The sequence below is a fragment of the Ornithodoros turicata genome, unplaced genomic scaffold (genome assembly GCF_037126465.1).
Source record: "Ornithodoros turicata isolate Travis unplaced genomic scaffold, ASM3712646v1 ctg00001058.1, whole genome shotgun sequence".
Taxonomy (NCBI): domain Eukaryota; kingdom Metazoa; phylum Arthropoda; class Arachnida; order Ixodida; family Argasidae; genus Ornithodoros; species Ornithodoros turicata.
Window position 1 is genome coordinate 35,261 of NW_026999454.1, and position 18,954 is coordinate 54,214.

At 51.4% G+C, this 18,954-nt stretch overlaps 1 protein-coding gene across 1 annotated transcript; it reads left to right on the forward strand.

The window, feature by feature from the left end:
- The first annotated feature begins 2,290 nt into the window (after nt 1-2,290).
- LOC135376223 (uncharacterized protein K02A2.6-like) lies at nt 2,291-2,857 on the forward strand. The gene has a single exon (XM_064608827.1). It carries the CDS (start codon nt 2,291-2,293, stop codon nt 2,855-2,857), a length of 567 nt encoding a protein of 188 aa, XP_064464897.1.
- The last annotated feature ends 16,097 nt before the right edge of the window (nt 2,858-18,954 follow it).

The following is an 18,954-nucleotide window of genomic DNA, read 5'->3' on the forward strand; positions in this document are numbered from 1 at the left end:
AACAACCTAGCAAGGTACAGGCAGCAACATTTTTGGTATGCATCGGTGACGTAGGGCGGCGGATCTTTGATACGTTCGTATTCGAAAATGAGGCCGACAAGCAGAACGTTGAGGTCGTTCGAACGAAGTTTGAGGCCTACATGAAGCCAACAGTCAACCTGACCTACCATGAATTTGTCTTTGGAAAACGGACCAGAAGGAAGGCGAGAGGTTCGACGACTGCTCACAGAACTCAGGACGCTGGCTCGGAACTGTGAGTTCGGCGACTTCGAACAAAGGATGCTGAAAAGCCGTATAATACTGGGAGTCAAAGACCAACAACTACAAAGAAAACTCATAAGCGATAATCCAAGCTTCACGAAGGTCCTCGAGTGCTGTCGAACCCAGGAGATGTCAAAGGAGCGCTTTATGGAAATACGCAAAGAGAAGGTGCCTGACGGGGCAGAAGTAAAACGGTTTAGCAACTTGCACATCCTGCGGGAATTGTGGCTACAAGGAGCATCGCTCAGGGAACTGCCCAGCACTCGGAAAACAATGCAGCAAGTGCGGACTTCGAAACCACTTCGCCAAGGTCTGCCGCGGACCGCCACGGAGGACCCGGAAGCCACAGAAGAGTAATCCCAGGAAAGGGAAGAAGGTGAACGAGGTTCGCGTAGAGACATCTCAGAGTGAGAGCGACGAAGACTACCTGCTCTGTCACGTGTCGGTTGGCAGTGTCCAAGCAGATGACCGTTGGACGACGGAGATAAGCATCGAGCAGGACAAGTTACGCTGCAAGATGGACACAGGAGCAAATTGCTCAGTGATCCCTTTGAGGCTGGTGAAGATGATCACGACCGAAGCACGTCATGAAGAGCCGTGCAGCACTGAAGACTTTCTTCGGGTTCAGTAAGCGAGCTGTTGGAAAGGTTGTCCTTGAAGTGTCGACACCGCGCAAAAGGGTTCTCGAAGATTTCTTCGTTGTGGATGAAGACGTACAGACAACGCTTAGTGGAAGCCTTTGCGAAAGGCTTGGTCTTCTCAACCGAGTCGGATCCCTCGGCGCACAGACACAGAATAACGCTGCTCAGTTTGACCCGGCCAAAATGTTGAAGATGTCTTTATTGGTCTGGGGAAACTCAGGGGAGTCAGGTATCGGATGAAGTTGCGACCCGGATCACAAGGCATAGTACGGCCGGCACGAAAGGTTCCGCTAGCACTCAGGGATAAAGTGAAAGCTGAACTCCAAAGGATGGAGGCTGATGGAGTCATTGAGAGGGTCAACGAGCCCACCGACTGGTCCAGCTACATGGTGGTCGTCTCCAAACCAGGAAAGCTGAGGATCTGCATGGATCCGGTCGACCTTAACAAAGCCCTACGGCGGGAGCACTATCCCATGAAAACTCTGGAGGAGGTGGCATCCAAGCTGGCGGGAGCAAAAATTTTCTCCACGCTGGACGCATCGTCGGGATTCTGGCAGATTCCTCTCGATGAGGACAGCTCGAGAATATGCACCATGAGCACACCATATGGGCGGTACCGTTTCACACGAATGCCTTTCGGGATTTGTACCGCGCCTGAAGTCTTCCAGAAGGCCATGAATGATGTACTGGAAGGCCTCCCTCATGTTCAAGTCGTGATGGATGATATCCTGGTGTGGGGTACCGACAAGGAAGACCACGACCAAAACTTGCAACGTCTGCTCCAAAGATGCAGAGAAGTCAACCTGAAGTTAAATCTGAAGAAATGTCAGTTTTCAAGAACTGAAGTTAAATACCTCGGACACATACTCACGACGGAAGGGTTGAAAGTCGACCCAAACCGGGTTGAAGACATCAGCGCCATCGCACCGCCAAAGAACGTACATGAGCTCCGAACGTTTTTAGGAATGATTACCTACGTTTCAAGCTTCATTCCGAGACTTTCTCACCACACATCAGAGCTCCGAGAGCTCCTTAAAAAAGGCAATGCATGGGTATGGACTGAAGTCCACCAAACTGCCTTCGAGCATTTAAAGGAAGCTCTCACCAAGACGCCAGTTCTGGCTTACTACCAGCCTGGAAAGCAAATCACTCTATCTGTAGACGCCAGCCAGTACGGCATGGGGGCCGTTGTGATGCAAGAAGGAAACCCCTAGCCTATTCATCAAGATCCTTCACAGGGGCACAAGAAAAATATGCACAAATCGAAAAAGAAATGCTTGCGATTGTACATGGCTGCAAGAAATTTCACCACTACATATTCGGACAACACACAGTCGTGGTAGAAACTGATCATAAGCCGCTGCAGGCCATCTTCGCAAAATCTCTGCATGAGTGTCCCTCAACGCCTACAGCGCATGAGACTTTGTTTGCAAGCCTACTCATTGGACGTAAGGTACAGACCTGGCAAAGAACAGCTTCTGCCAGACGGCCTGTCAAGATTTCCAACAACAGAAGTCATGGACGAAACGGACGAGATGCTTCAAGTAAACACCCTACAGGAACTTCCCATTGCAGAAAGGAGACTGCAACTCATAAGGGAAGCTACAAAAACAGATGAACAGCTGCAGCTTCTTTCCAAGTACGCAGACTCTGGTTGGCCTGTACATCGAGGGCAGGTTCCCAGCCTGGCAGTGGAATTTTGGCCTCACAGAGAAGATATCCACATGGAAGATGGCATTGTTCTGCGCTCGGACAGGGTCGTCATTCCGTTTTCGATGAGGAAGTCTGTTCTCAAGCACCTGCACGCCGCGCACGTCGGTAAGGAAAAGATGAAAAGAAGAGCAAGATGCACCGTGTTTTGGCCAAAGTTGAACGATGCCATCGACAAGGTCTGCGACAACTGCGCCGAGTGTCAAGCAAACAAGAAACCAAGTGAGAATAAACGTATAAAATGACACTAATAGAAATCAGTCCGGGTAGCGTTTCGGTTGTTTCTTCGCCCTTGTGCTTCTGCGTGGGGGTGCTGGCACTTCTCCAGCCGATGAGTCTTCCGCCTCCACATGATCCATGGGTGCTTGCATTCTGAGATGCTCCCTGGTCCTCGTCCTGGTAACTCCATCTTGGGTGGAAACGTCATATGATCTTGGGCTGGTTGCATGTCCTACGACGATGGCTGGAGACCACGTTTTCTTATTCGTGTCGTAGATGGTCACTCTTGACCCCTTTTCCACTTCAGGGAGCGGCCGTGTTCCTCGGTCGTAGAATTTCTTTTGCTGTTGACGTATCTTGCTAGGTTGTTGGGTGAGGTGGTTGCAACGGCGAAGAGATCATACTCTGCTCTCCAAGTCTTCCATGCTTGCCACATGTCACCGGAAATATCCAACGGCTTGGGCGGTGGAAGTAGACTCGTCATGACAGGAGCCACCGGCGCGGTGGACGTAGGAGTGGAGCTCGGTTCTTGAACCCGCGATGAACCTGATGCGTTCTCCATGACGTGTATGTTCGAAAGGCGCTGCCACCATGTGAAACGTGTCATACACGGCCAGCGACTTGAATCCAAAAGGCAACTTTATTGTCGTCATCCACGGCTTAAATACTGCCGGCATCGTCGTCGTCGTTATCACACTATTACTCTGCTGACATGCAGGTAAACGGCGACACGAGCAATGATATCAGACGTGGCAAATTTACGAAGACCGGCTTCCAGGCTCGGTGAAACATGCAACAGGGCCGGAACACTATAAAGTCAACACAATATACATTAGCTGTGTACACTGCAGTGCTCCCCTCAAAACTGTGAAACGAGGCGACGTGTCTAGTCTTTAATTGGCATCTTGACAGCGGTGCGCAGATGTAGTTCCATTGAACAGATAAGAGGACTCGTTGTGCAGGTAAACGGCGACACGAGCAATGATATCAGACGTGGCAAATTTACGAAGACCGGCTTCCAGGCGCGGTGAAACATGCAACAGGGCCGGAACACTATAAAGTCAACACAATATACATTAGCTGTGTACACGGCAGTGCTCCCCTCAGAACTGTGAAGCGAGGCGGCGTGTCTAGCCTTTAAATGGCATCTTGACAGCGGTGCGCAGATGTAGTTCCATTGAACAGATAAGAGGGCTCGTTGTGCAGGTAAACGGCGACACGAGCAATGATATCAGACGTGGCAAATTTACGAAGACCGGCTTCCAGGCTCGGTGAAACATGCAACAGGGCCGGAACACTATAAAGTCAACACAATATACATTAGCTGTGTACACTGCAGTGCTCCCCTCAGAACCGTGAAGCGAGGCGGCGTGTCTAGTCTTTAAATGGCATCTTGACAGCGGTGCGCAGATGTAGTTCCATTGAACAGATAAGAGGACTCGTTGTGCAGGTAGACGGCGACACGAGCAATGATATCAGACGTGGCAAATTTACGAAGACGGGCTTCCAGGCTCGGTGAAACATGCAACAGGGCCGGAACACTATAAAGTCAACACAATATACATTAGCTGTGTACACTGCAGTGCTCCCCACAGAACTGTGAAGCGAGGCGGCGTGTCTAGTCTTTAAATGGTATCTTGACAGCGGTGCGCAGATGTAGTTCCATCGAGCAGATAAGAGGACTCGTTGTGCAGGTAAACGGCAACACGAGCGATGGTATCAGACGTGGCAAATTTACGAAGACGGGCTTCCAGGCTCGGTGAAACATGCAACAGGGTCGGAACACTATAAAGTCAACACAATATACATTAGCTGTGTACACTGCAGTGCTCCCCACAGAACTGTGAAGCGAGGCGGCGTGTCTAGTCTTTAAATGGTATCTTGACAGCGGTGCGCAGATGTAGTTCCATTGAGCAGATAAGATGACTCGTTGTGCAGGTAAACGGCAACACGAGCGATGGTATCAGACGTGGCAAATCTACGAAGACGGGCTTCGAGGCTCGGTGAAACATGCAACAGGGCCGGAACACTATAAAGTCAACACAATATACATTAGCTGTGTACACTGCAGTGCTCCCCTCAGAACTGTGAAGCGAGGCGGCGTGTCTAGCCTTTAAATGGCATCTTGACAGCGGTGCGCAGATGTAGTTCCATTGAACAGATAAGAGGACTCGTTGTGCAGGGTAAACGGCGGCACGAGCAATGATATCAGACGTGGCAAATTTAAGAAGACCGGCTTCCAGGCTCGGTGAAACATGCAACAGGGCCGGAACACTATAAAGTCAACACAATATACATTAGCTTTAGCTGTGTACACTGCAGTGCTCCCCTCAGAACTGTGAAGCGAGGCGGCGTGTCTAGTCTTTAAATGGCATCTTGACAGCGGTGCGCAGATGTAGTTCCATTGAACAGATAAGAGGACTCGTTGTGCAGGTAAACGGCGACACGAGCAATGATATCAGACGTGGCAAATTTACGAAGACCGGCTTTCAGGCTCGGTGAAACATGCAACAGGGCCGGAACACTATAAAGTCAACACAATATACATTAGCTGTGTACACTGCAGTGCTCCCCTCAGAACTGTGAAGCGAGGCGGCGTGTCTAGTCTTTAAATGGCATTTTGACAGCGGTGCGCAGATGTAGTTCCATTGAACAGATAAGAGGACTCGTTGTGCAGGTAGACGGCGACACCAGCAATGATATCAGACGTGGCAAATTTACGAAGACCGGCTTCCAGGCTCGGTGAAACATGCAACAGGGCCGGAACACTATAAAGTCAACACAATATACATTAGCTGTGTACTCTGCAGTGCTCCCCACAAAACTGTGAAGCGAGGCGGCGTGTCTAGTCTTTAAATGGTATCTTGACAGCGGTGCGCAGATGTAGTTCCATTGAGCAGATAAGAGGACTCGTTGTGCAGGTAAACGGCAACACGAGCGATGGTATCAGATGTGGCAAATCTACGAAGACGGGCTTCCAGGCTCGGTGAAACATGCAACAGGGCCGGAACACTATAAAGTCAACACAATATACACTAGCTGTGTACACTGCAGTGCTCCCCACAAAACTCCCGCCTCCTTGATGACAAACGTGAAGCTCAACGGGTGCAGAAAGCCGTCGATAGGCACCTTCGCAAACTAGCCGGGAACCACTGGAGAAGCTTTGCATCGTCGCTGTCGCCACGCACACCTCTCTCCCGAATATGGGCGTTGATGAAGGGTCTAACCGAGCCGGTTACTCAGCGTGATCCGTTCCGGTCGCTATCCTTAGCCACAGGTCGTTCGGAGATGGAGCTTGCGGAAGACTATTGCAGTAGGCTGACCTCATCACCCACTGTCGACATCACGTCAGCCTGCGATATCCCAGTTGTTCCTGATCCGCCAATGGAGCCTTCCTTAAGCCACCCATTCTCTTCCATGGAGCTAGAGTCGGCCTTAAGGCAGTCACCAGTGCACACCTCTCCTGGGGCAGACCTAGTGACATACAAGACCCTTCGCAACCTACCCCTCCGCGGACGCCAGCTGCTCTTGCGGCTCATTAATGAGTCGTGGCGCGCTGGTGTTGTTCCCGCAGAATGGAAGTCGGCAATGGTGGTCCCCATTTTAAAACCTGGAAAATCGCCCCATGACATCGATTCCTTTCGGCCGATTGCACTCACCAGCTGCGTGGCGAAGACAATGGAGCGCATGGTACACTCGCGGCTAACCTGGTACTTTGAAACTGTGAGGTACTTCCCCGAGGCCATTGCAGGGTTCAGACAAGGGAGGTCGTCCATTGACAACGTGATCGACCTGGTATCCAGTGTCCTAGAAGAACAGTCGGAAGCACGTTTTACTGTTGCCGTCTTTTTGGATGTCATGAAGGGCGTATGATAGCGTTCTCCATAGTGCCGTTGTTGCTACCCTGCAAGAGTCGGGAGCGGGAGCTCGAATGGTTTCTTGGGTCCGTGACTTTCTGTCCGGCCGGACGCTGTTCGTCCGTACTGCATCAGGAGATACGCCAGCTTTGCCCGTCTCCCGTGGAGTGCCACAAGGTAGTGTACTGAGTCCGCTGCTGTTCAATCTGATTATGGCATCACTCCCGGCGTGCCTCTCTGAGCATATTCGCATCACAATCTATGCCGGCGACATCTGCATATGGACATCCGGAGTCCGACGGGACGCCATTCAACAACGCTTACAAGGCGCTCTCAACACCACCGCGTCTTACTTTGCCGACCGAGGACTCCGTGTATCCCCTAGCAAGACAGCCGCCATGGCGTTTACTCGGCGGCCCTTCACCAGCTACCCTCTCCATGTTGCCGGAACCCCGCTTCAATTTGTGATGCACTGCAAGTACCTTGGCGTGATTATTGACAGACAGCTCTCGTGGTCTAAGCACATAAAGAACCTCTCCGTCAAGACGAGCAGATCAGTGAACGTCCTACGCCGCATCTCCGGAGCGTCTTGGGGCCCCACCTGTCGCGATCTTCGCCAAATTCACAGCTCCCTCGTGCTCGGCTTCCTGCGGTACAGCATCCCAGTGCTGCACGGCCTGCGGACGACTCACGAGCGGGAACTCCTGAACATTCAGTCTCGCAGCCTTCGGCATGCCTGGGCTTACCCAAGACAACGGAAACTTATTCGGTACTTGCAGAGGCCAGGGAACCACTTGTTACCACCCTGCGAGATAGAGAGACCCTCCGCATTTACACGCGGCTAATGACTCGGCACCCTTTCCACTACCTCAGGACCATTGACCACGACAGCCCCGCGTCTGCCTTTGGTAGCGCAGTGCGCCGTCTGAAGGGTGTTGTCCCACCTCCCACATCTCACGTATCGTATGCTACCCCAACATGGGCTCTCGACCAACCTCCCATATGCACATTTATCCATGGCCTCGGGAAAAAAAGCGACACGCCAGCGCCTGTAGCACATCAACTTGCCCTGGAACACCTAGCCTCGCTGCACCACGGAAGGCAGACCGTCTATACTGATGGGTCTGTGGTACCTCTTGGAGCAGCTGCAGCCTTTTATGTGCCCCACGAAGATTTTGAGAAAGCGTCCAAGCTCCCCAACGAGACGTCCTCCACGGAAGCAGAGCTATTCGCAATCAATATGGCCCTTCAGCACATCTCGTCCTCCCCACCTGCAGAGTGGACGATCCTCACCGACAGCAAGCCAGCCCTGGAGATCCTGAGTTCTCACGCCACCAAAATCATCAGCGACCTCCAAACGGCTATCATCGCCGCATGCGACTCTCTTTGCGGCTCTGGCCACGGTGTGTGGCTACAGTGGGTTCCCAGCCACATAGGCCTCAGTGGGAACTCCCGAGCGGACGCCGCCGCGAGGCGTGCCCACCAAGACGTCGGCCCGCCAGCTAGTATGCCGCTCACATCGTCCGCCTGTCTTATAAAGATCCGCGAGTGGTGTGCCTCCGAAATGCGTCGCTCTGTCGAAGACGCTGTACGCTCCAATGCGTATATCCAGTCCATTGACCCGACAATGCAATTCGCTCCATACCAGCAGCTCGTCCGCGCAGAAGAAACGCTGCTGCATCGGCTCCGACTCAACGTCGCATATACACCACAATACCTGTGCAGGGACGGAAAGCGTCGCTCAGCTAGCTGCGCTACCTGTGGCGCAGTAGCAGACGTTGAGCACCTCCTACTAACCTGCTCGGAGTACTCTGCAGCCCGCGCTGTCCTCGCCAATCGCCTCCAACGCCTGGGACACGGCTCGCTCTCACTGGCCGTGCTTCTCGGCCCCGTCGCACGCCAACAGCAGGGAGCCGTTACAAGGGCTCTCCTGCAATACCTACAGGACACCCAACTGAGTGTTACGTTGTGAACTGAGAACCGCGGACCTGGGCACTCGCCCCCACTGCAAAGAAACCGGCCGGTTTTTTTCTTCTTTTTTTTTGCTCCACCAGGGCGTAGCAAGCCGACATAGGTCTGGCTGACCTCTCCTTGCGTGGACGTCACCTCCTGTTTATTAAACTTATATATACCAATAAAAAACTGTGAAGCGAGGCGGCGTGTCTAGTCTTTAAATGGTATCTTGACAGCGGTGCGCAGATGTAGTTCCATTGAGCAGATAAGAGGACTCGTTGTGCAGGTAAACGGCAACACGAGCGATGGTATCAGACGTGGCAAATCTACGAAGACGGGCTTCCAGGCTCGGTGAAACATGCAACAGGGCCGGAACACTATAAAGTCAACACAATATACACTAGCTGTGTACACTGCAGTGCTCCCCACAAAACTGTGAAGCGAGGCGGCGTGTCTAGTCTTTAAATGGTATCTTGACAGCGGTGCGCAGATGTAGTTCCATTGAGCAGATAAGAGGACTCGTTGTGCAGGTAAACGGCAACACGAGCGATGGTATCAGACGTGGCAAATCTACGAAGACGGGCTTCCAGGCTCGGTGAAACATGCAACAGGGCCGGAACACTATAAAGTCAACACAATATACACTAGCTGTGTACACTGCAGTGCTCCCCACAAAACTGTGAAGCGAGGCGGCGTGTCTAGTCTTTAAATGGTATCTTGACAGCGGTGCGCAGATGTAGTTCCATTGAGCAGATAAGAGGACTCGTTGTGCAGGTAAACGGCAACACGAGCGATGGTATCAGACGTGGCAAATTTACGAAGACGGGCTTCCAGGCTCGGTGAAACATGCAACAGGGCCGGAACACTATAAAGTCAACACAATATACACTAGCTGTGTACACTGCAGTGCTCCCCACAAAACTGTGAAGCGAGGCGGCGTGTCTAGTCTTTAAATGGTATCTTGACAGCGGTGCGCAGATGTAGTTCCATTGAGCAGATAAGAGGACTCGTTGTGCAGGTAAACGGCAACACGAGCGATGGTATCAGACGTGGCAAATCTTACGAAGACGGGCTTCCAGGCTCGGTGAAACATGCAACAGGGCCGGAACACTATAAAGTCAACACAATATACACTAGCTGTGTACACTGCAGTGCTCCCCACAAAACTGTGAAGCGAGGCGGCGTGTCTAGTCTTTAAATGGTATCTTGACAGCGGTGCGCAGATGTAGTTCCATTGAGCAGATAAGAGGACTCGTTGTGCAGGTAAACGGCAACACGAGCGATGGTATCAGACGTGGCAAATCTACGAAGACGGGCTTCCAGGCTCGGTGAAACATGCAACAGGGCCGGAACACTATAAAGTCAACACAATATACACTAGCTGTGTACACTGCAGTGCTCCCCACAAAACTGTGAAGCGAGGCGGCGTGTCTAGTCTTTAAATGGTATCTTGACAGCGGTGCGCAGATGTAGTTCCATTGAGCAGATAAGAGGACTCGTTGTGCAGGTAAACGGCAACACGAGCGATGGTATCAGACGTGGCAAATCTTACGAAGACGGGCTTCCAGGCTCGGTGAAACATGCAACAGGGCCGGAACACTATAAAGTCAACACAATATACACTAGCTGTGTACACTGCAGTGCTCCCCACAAAACTGTGAAGCGAGGCGGCGTGTCTAGTCTTTAAATGGTATCTTGACAGCGGTGCGCAGATGTAGTTCCATTGAGCAGATAAGAGGACTCGTTGTGCAGGTAAACGGCAACACGAGCGATGGTATCAGACGTGGCAAATTTACGAAGACGGGCTTCCAGGCTCGGTGAAACATGCAACAGGGCCGGAACACTATAAAGTCAACACAATATACACTAGCTGTGTACACTGCAGTGCTCCCCACAAAACTGTGAAGCGAGGCGGCGTGTCTAGTCTTTAAATGGTATCTTGACAGCGGTGCGCAGATGTAGTTCCATTGAGCAGATAAGAGGACTCGTTGTGCAGGTAAACGGCAACACGAGCGATGGTATCAGACGTGGCAAATCTACGAAGACGGGCTTCCAGGCTCGGTGAAACATGCAACAGGGCCGGAACACTATAAAGTCAACACAATATACACTAGCTGTGTACACTGCAGTGCTCCCCACAAAACTGTGAAGCGAGGCGGCGTGTCTAGTCTTTAAATGGTATCTTGACAGCGGTGCGCAGATGTAGTTCCATTGAGCAGATAAGAGGACTCGTTGTGCAGGTAAACGGCAACACGAGCGATGGTATCAGACGTGGCAAATCTACGAAGACGGGCTTCCAGGCTCGGTGAAACATGCAACAGGGCCGGAACACTATAAAGTCAACACAATATACACTAGCTGTGTACACTGCAGTGCTCCCCACAAAACTGTGAAGCGAGGCGGCGTGTCTAGTCTTTAAATGGTATCTTGACAGCGGTGCGCAGATGTAGTTCCATTGAGCAGATAAGAGGACTCGTTGTGCAGGTAAACGGCAACACGAGCGATGGTATCAGACGTGGCAAATCTACGAAGACGGGCTTCCAGGCTCGGTGAAACATGCAACAGGGCCGGAACACTATAAAGTCAACACAATATACACTAGCTGTGTACACTGCAGTGCTCCCCACAAAACTGTGAAGCGAGGCGGCGTGTCTAGTCTTTAAATGGTATCTTGACAGCGGTGCGCAGATGTAGTTCCATTGAGCAGATAAGAGGACTCGTTGTGCAGGTAAACGGCAACACGAGCGATGGTATCAGACGTGGCAAATCTACGAAGACGGGCTTCCAGGCTCGGTGAAACATGCAACAGGGCCGGAACACTATAAAGTCAACACAATATACACTAGCTGTGTACACTGCAGTGCTCCCCACAAAACTGTGAAGCGAGGCGGCGTGTCTAGTCTTTAAATGGTATCTTGACAGCGGTGCGCAGATGTAGTTCCATTGAGCAGATAAGAGGACTCGTTGTGCAGGTAAACGGCAACACGAGCGATGGTATCAGACGTGGCAAATCTACGAAGACGGGCTTCCAGGCTCGGTGAAACATGCAACAGGGCCGGAACACTATAAAGTCAACACAATATACACTAGCTGTGTACACTGCAGTGCTCCCCACAAAACTGTGAAGCGAGGCGGCGTGTCTAGTCTTTAAATGGTATCTTGACAGCGGTGCGCAGATGTAGTTCCATTGAGCAGATAAGAGGACTCGTTGTGCAGGTAAACGGCAACACGAGCGATGGTATCAGACGTGGCAAATTTACGAAGACGGGCTTCCAGGCTCGGTGAAACATGCAACAGGGCCGGAACACTATAAAGTCAACACAATATACACTAGCTGTGTACACTGCAGTGCTCCCCACAAAACTGTGAAGCGAGGCGGCGTGTCTAGTCTTTAAATGGTATCTTGACAGCGGTGCGCAGATGTAGTTCCATTGAGCAGATAAGAGGACTCGTTGTGCAGGTAAACGGCAACACGAGCGATGGTATCAGACGTGGCAAATCTACGAAGACGGGCTTCCAGGCTCGGTGAAACATGCAACAGGGCCGGAACACTATAAAGTCAACACAATATACACTAGCTGTGTACACTGCAGTGCTCCCCACAAAACTGTGAAGCGAGGCGGCGTGTCTAGTCTTTAAATGGTATCTTGACAGCGGTGCGCAGATGTAGTTCCATTGAGCAGATAAGAGGACTCGTTGTGCAGGTAAACGGCAACACGAGCGATGGTATCAGACGTGGCAAATCTTCGAAGACGGGCTTCCAGGCTCGGTGAAACATGCAACAGGGCCGGAACACTATAAAGTCAACACAATATACACTAGCTGTGTACACTGCAGTGCTCCCCACAAAACTGTGAAGCGAGGCGGCGTGTCTAGTCTTTAAATGGTATCTTGACAGCGGTGCGCAGATGTAGCTCCATTGAGCAGATAAGAGACTCGTTGTGCAGGTAAACGGCAACACGAGCGATGGTATCAGACGTGGCAAATTTACGAAGACGGGCTTCCAGGCTCGGTGAAACATGCAACAGGGCAGGAACACTATAAAGTCAACACAATATACACTAGCTGTGTACACTGCAGTGCTCCCCACAAAACTGTGAAGCGAGGCGGCGTGTCTAGTCTTTAAATGGTATCTTGACAGCGGTGCGCAGATGTAGTTCCATTGAGCAGATAAGAGGACTCGTTGTCCAGGTAAACGGCAACACGAGCGATGGTATCAGACGTGGCAAATCTACGAAGACGGGCTTCCAGGCTCGGTGAAACATGCAAAAGGCCGGAACACTATAAAGGCAACACAATATACACTAGCTGTGTACACTGCAGTGCTCCCCACAAAACTGTGAAGCGAGGCGGCGTGTCTAGTCTTTAAATGGTATCTTGACAGCGGTGCGCAGATGTAGTTCCATTGAGCAGATAAGAGGACTCGTTGTGCAGGTAAACGGCAACACGAGCGATGGTATCAGACGTGGCAAATCTTCGAAGACGGGCTTCCAGGCTCGGTGAAACATGCAACAGGGCCGGAACACTATAAAGTCAACACAATATACACTAGCTGTGTACACTGCAGTGCTCCCCACAAAACTGTGAAGCGAGGCGGCGTGTCTAGTCTTTAAATGGTATCTTGACAGCGGTGCCCAGATGTAGTTCCATTGAGCAGATAAGAGAACTCGTTGTGCAGGTAAACGGCAACACGAGCGATGGTATCAGACGTGGCAAATTTACGAAGACGGGCTTCCAGGCTCGGTGAAACATGCAACAGGGCCGGAACACTATAAAGTCAACACAATATACACTAGCTGTGTACACTGCAGTGCTCCCCACAAAACTGTGAAGCGAGGCGGCGTGTCTAGTCTTTAAATGGTATCTTGACAGCGGTGCGCAGATGTAGTTCCATTGAGCAGATAAGAGGACTCGTTGTGCAGGTAAACGGCAACACGAGCGATGGTATCAGACGTGGCAAATCTACGAAGACGGGCTTCCAGGCTCGGTGAAACATGCAACAGGGCCGGAACACTATAAAGTCAACACAATATACACTAGCTGTGTACACTGCAGTGCTCCCCACAAAACTGTGAAGCGAGGCGGCGTGTCTAGTCTTTAAATGGTATCTTGACAGCGGTGCGCAGATGTAGTTCCATTGAGCAGATAAGAGGACTCGTTGTGCAGGTAAACGGCAACACGAGCGATGGTATCAGACGTGGCAAATCTTCGAAGACGGGCTTCCAGGCTCGGTGAAACATGCAACAGGGCCGGAACACTATAAAGTCAACACAATATACACTAGCTGTGTACACTGCAGTGCTCCCCACAAAACTGTGAAGCGAGGCGGCGTGTCTAGTCTTTAAATGGTATCTAGACAGCGGTGCCCAGATGTAGTTCCATTGAGCAGATAAGAGGACTCGTTGTGCAGGTAAACGGCAACGCGAGCGATGGTATCAGACGTGGCAAATTTACGAAGACGGGCTTCCAGGCTCGGTGAAACATGCAACAGGGCCGGAACACTATAAAGTCAACACAATATACACTAGCTGTGTACACTGCAGTGCTCCCCACAAAACTGTGAAGCGAGGCGGCGTGTCTAGTCTTTAAATGGTATCTTGACAGCGGTGCGCAGATGTAGTTCCATTGAGCAGATAAGAGGACTCGTTGTGCAGGTAAACGGCAACACGAGCGATGGTATCAGACGTGGCAAATCTACGAAGACGGGCTTCCAGGCTCGGTGAAACATGCAACAGGGCCGGAACACTATAAAGTCAACAGAATATACACTAGCTGTGTACACTGCAGTGCTCCCCACAAAACTGTGAAGCGAGGCGGCGTGTCTAGTCTTTAAATGGTATCTTGACAGCGGTGCGCAGATGTAGTTCCATTAAGCAGATAAGAGGACTCGTTGTGCAGGTAAACGGCAACACGAGCAATGGTATCAGACGTGGCAAATTTACGAAGACGGGCTTCCAGGCTCGGTGAAACATGCAACAGGGCCGGAACACTATAAAGTCAACGCAATATACATTCGCTGTGTACACTGCAGTGCTCCCCACAGAACTGTGAAGCGAGGAGGCGTGTCTAGTCTTTAAATGGTATCTTGACAGCGGTGCGCAGATGTAGTTCCATTGAGCAGATAGGAGGACTCGTTGTGCAGGTAAACGGCGACACGAGCGATGGTATCAGACGTGGCAAATTTACGAAGACGGGCTTCCATGCAGGCTCGGTGAAACATGCAACAGGGCCGGAACACTATAAAGTCAACGCAATATACATTCGCTGTGTACACTGCAGTGCTCCCCACAGAACTGTGAAGCGAGGCGGCGTGTCTAGTCTTTAAATGGTATCTTGACAGCGGTGCGCAGATGTAGTTCCATTGAGCAGATAGGAGGACTCGTTGTGCAGGTAAACGGCGACACGAGCGATGGTATCAGACGTGGCAAATTTACGAAGACGGGCTTCCATGCAGGCTCGGTGAAACATGCAACAGGGCCGGAACACTATAAAGTCAACGCAATATACATTCGCTGTGTACACTGCAGTGCTCCCCACAGAACTGTGAAGCGAGGCGGCGTGTCTAGTCTTTAAATGGTATCTTGACAGCGGTGCGCAGATGTAGTTCCATTGAGCAGATAGGAGGACTCGTTGTGCAGGTAAACGGCGACACGAGCGATGGTATCAGACGTGGCAAATTTACGAAGACGGGCTTCCATGCAGGCTCGGTGAAACATGCAACAGGGCCGGAACACTATAAAGTCAACGCAATATACATTCGCTGTGTACACTGCAGTGCTCCCCACAGAACTGTGAAGCGAGGCGGCGTGTCTAGTCTTTAAATGGTATCTTGACAGCGGTGCGCAGATGTAGTTCCATTGAACAGATAAGAGGACTCGTTGTGCAGGTAAACGGCAACACGAGCAATGGTATCAGACGTGGCAAATTTACGAAGACGGGCTTCCAGGCTCGGTGAAACATGCAACAGGGCCGGAACACTATAAAGTCAACGCAATATACATTCGCTGTGTACACTGCAGTGCTCCCCACAGAACTGTGAAGCGAGGCGGCGTGTCTAGTCTTTAAATGGTATCTTGACAGCGGTGCGCAGATGTAGTTCCATTGAGCAGATAGGAGGACTCGTTGTGCAGGTAAACGGCGACACGAGCGATGGTATCAGACGTGGCAAATTTACGAAGACGGGCTTCCATGCAGGCTCGGTGAAACATGCAACAGGGCCGGAACACTATAAAGTCAACGCAATATACATTCGCTGTGTACACTGCAGTGCTCCCCACAGAACTGTGAAGCGAGGCGGCGTGTCTAGTCTTTAAATGGTATCTTGACAGCGGTGCGCAGATGTAGTTCCATTGAGCAGATAGGAGGACTCGTTATGCAGGTAAACGGCGACACGAGCGATGGTATCAGACGTGGCAAATTTACGAAGACGGGCTTCCAGGCTCGGTGAAACATGCAACAGGGCCGGAACACTATAAAGTCAACGCAATATACATTCGCTGTGTACACTGCAGTGCTCCCCACAGAACTGTGAAGCGAGGCGGCGTGTCTAGTCTTTAAATGGTATCTTGACAGCGGTGCGCAGATGTAGTTCCATTGAGCAGATAGGAGGACTCGTTATGCAGGTAAACGGCGACACGAGCGATGGTATCAGACGTGGCAAATTTACGAAGACGGGCTTCCATGCAGGCTCGGTGAAACATGCAACAGGGCCGGAACACTATAAAGTCAACGCAATATACATTCGCTGTGTACACTGCAGTGCTCCCCACAGAACTGTGAAGCGAGGCGGCGTGTCTAGTCTTTAAATGGTATCTTGACAGCGGTGCGCAGATGTAGTTCCATTGAGCAGATAGGAGGACTCGTTGTGCAGGTAAACGGCGACACGAGCGATGGTATCAGACGTGGCAAATTTACGAAGACGGGCTTCCATGCAGGCTCGGTGAAACATGCAACAGGGCCGGAACACTATAAAGTCAACGCAATATACATTCGCTGTGTACACTGCAGTGCTCCCCACAGAACTGTGAAGCGAGGCGGCGTGTCTAGTCTTTAAATGGTATCTTGACAGCGGTGCGCAGATGTAGTTCCATTGAGCAGATAGGAGGACTCGTTGTGCAGGTAAACGGCGACACGAGCGATGGTATCAGACGTGGCAAATTTACGAAGACGGGCTTCCACGCAGGCTCGGTGAAACATGCAACAGGGCCGGAACACTATAAAGTCAACGCAATATACATTCGCTGTGTACACTGCAGTGCTCCCCACAGAACTGTGAAGCGAGGCGGCGTGTCTAGTCTTTAAATGGTATCTTGACAGCGGTGCGCAGATGTAGTTCCATTGAGCAGATAGGAGGACTCGTTCTGCAGGTAAACGGCGACACGAGCGATGGTATCAGACGTGGCAAATTTACGAAGACGGGCTTCCAGGCTCGGTGAAACATGCAACAGGGCCGGAACACTATAAAGTCAACACAATATACATTAGCTGTGTACACTGCAGTGCTCCCCACAGAACTGTGCATCAGGTCATCAGTTATATATATATACAGATTCTTTAAGTCCTGTTAATGATATTTGTAGCACACGCAAACCAAGTAATTTTCTGATACAGCGTGCACAATCCTTAGTCAGTACGGCACAGAAGAGGGGATATTCAGTTATTCCAAGCTGGGTGCCTAGCCATACAGGCATACGAGGCAATGAGTTTGTCGACCGGGCTGCTGCTTCTGAAGCTTCAAAAGACATAACTCTTTTCGAGATACCCATGCAAGATATCAGGTTAGCACTCAGGAAATCAGTGTAGTATATAAAATGGCAGAGCTTCCCGTTCCGCCTCCCGAGCCTAGCGTACCGCGTTTCGTAGTGAAGACAGTGGCTCCCAGTGCCCCTCCATGGTCTCTGTCAAGTCCAGTCACCCGCCTAACTGTTCCTGGCCTGCATGGAAAGAAAAGGGATACAGCCCCGTGTGTCGCCAAGCAGCTTACCCTGGGCATGATGAACGACAACTACACGGCATCAACGGTCATCTACTCGGGGTGGATCGTCCTCGTCATATGTCATTCCATCTCAGTCAGTCTCCTGTGGTCCCCGTCTTTCTCACAGAACATCGTCCACGTGTGCCGAGCTTTACGCCATTCTATTTGCTATGCGAAAAATATCAGCCAGTCCACCTCAGTCCTGGGTCGTCTTTACAGACTCAAGACCCGCGCTCCAGTGTGTGGCCAACTTGGGGATACGTGGATTCCTCGGTCCTGTTGTCCTTGACATCCTGCAAGCTTATAAGAAGGCGACCATTGCAGGGCACACTGTAGTATTGTAGTGGATCCCCGGACATGTCGGTATCAAGCAGACAGAGCCGCATTGAGCGCCCATCAGCACGCAGCTTTTTCCCCGATAATGATGTCGTCGGGCGACCGAAGACACCTCCTCTCGACACTCACTGGTCCCAAGATGCAGGCTCAGTGGGAACACGACATAGCTCACTCCCTTCTCTCTGATGTAGACCTCACGCTTTCTCTCGTCCTTCCTCCGCGACTACCGCGCCCCTTAACTGCTCTCTTCCACCGCATGAGGCTCAACGTTGCCTTTACACCAGCCTTTCAACACCGTCTCGGCTCCACCTCGTCTTCCCTCTGCCTCAGTTGTGGAGTACACGGCGACCTCAGCCACGTCATCCTGGCTTGTGGGCACTACCACCACGAGCGTGCCCTAATGGAAGTCTATATGCAACGCATTGACAAGCGGCCGTTCAACCTAGCGAAGATCCTCGGTCCGTGGTCGAACGCTGCCCACCAGACGCAGCGCCTTCGTCTTCTGGCGGAGTACTTGTGCTCCACCGGCCTGGCGACGGCTCTTTGAAAGTCCCCATCATCATCCCTTCATCCTCTCCCAACGCGAAATAGGGCAGTGTACCGCCTCAGCGGTGGTGAATCGCCCAATCCATCACCATCCAATGTATGTGTGTGTGTGTGTGGCAGAGCTTCTGGAACGCTCGGCAACAAACTTCATTTGATCAAACAACCACATCCAAAGTGATGGAGTACGTCAAGAAAATCATCTGTTGAATGTTCTGCGAACGAGGTTGCGGATAGGCCATACCTTCCTCACACACAAATTTTTATTCTGCGGAGAGGAGCCGCCACACACTCTAAAAAAAGGAAAAAGGAAAAGAAACAGCTAGGCGCCACGACACCATTTTAGGCGGGTAGTCGATTGTCCCGTACCGGACGTGAGGCCCTATAAGAGTCACAGAACACCCCAGAATGAAGAGTGTTCCTGTACACCATCCCTGAGGGAGTGCTAGTATACCCGTGT

Bases quoted from the DNA above. Each gene is read 5' to 3' on its own strand.
- LOC135376223 (XM_064608827.1), top strand. From the start codon at position 2,291: ATGAGTGTCCCTCAACGCCTACAGCGCATGAGACTTTGTTTGCAAGCC.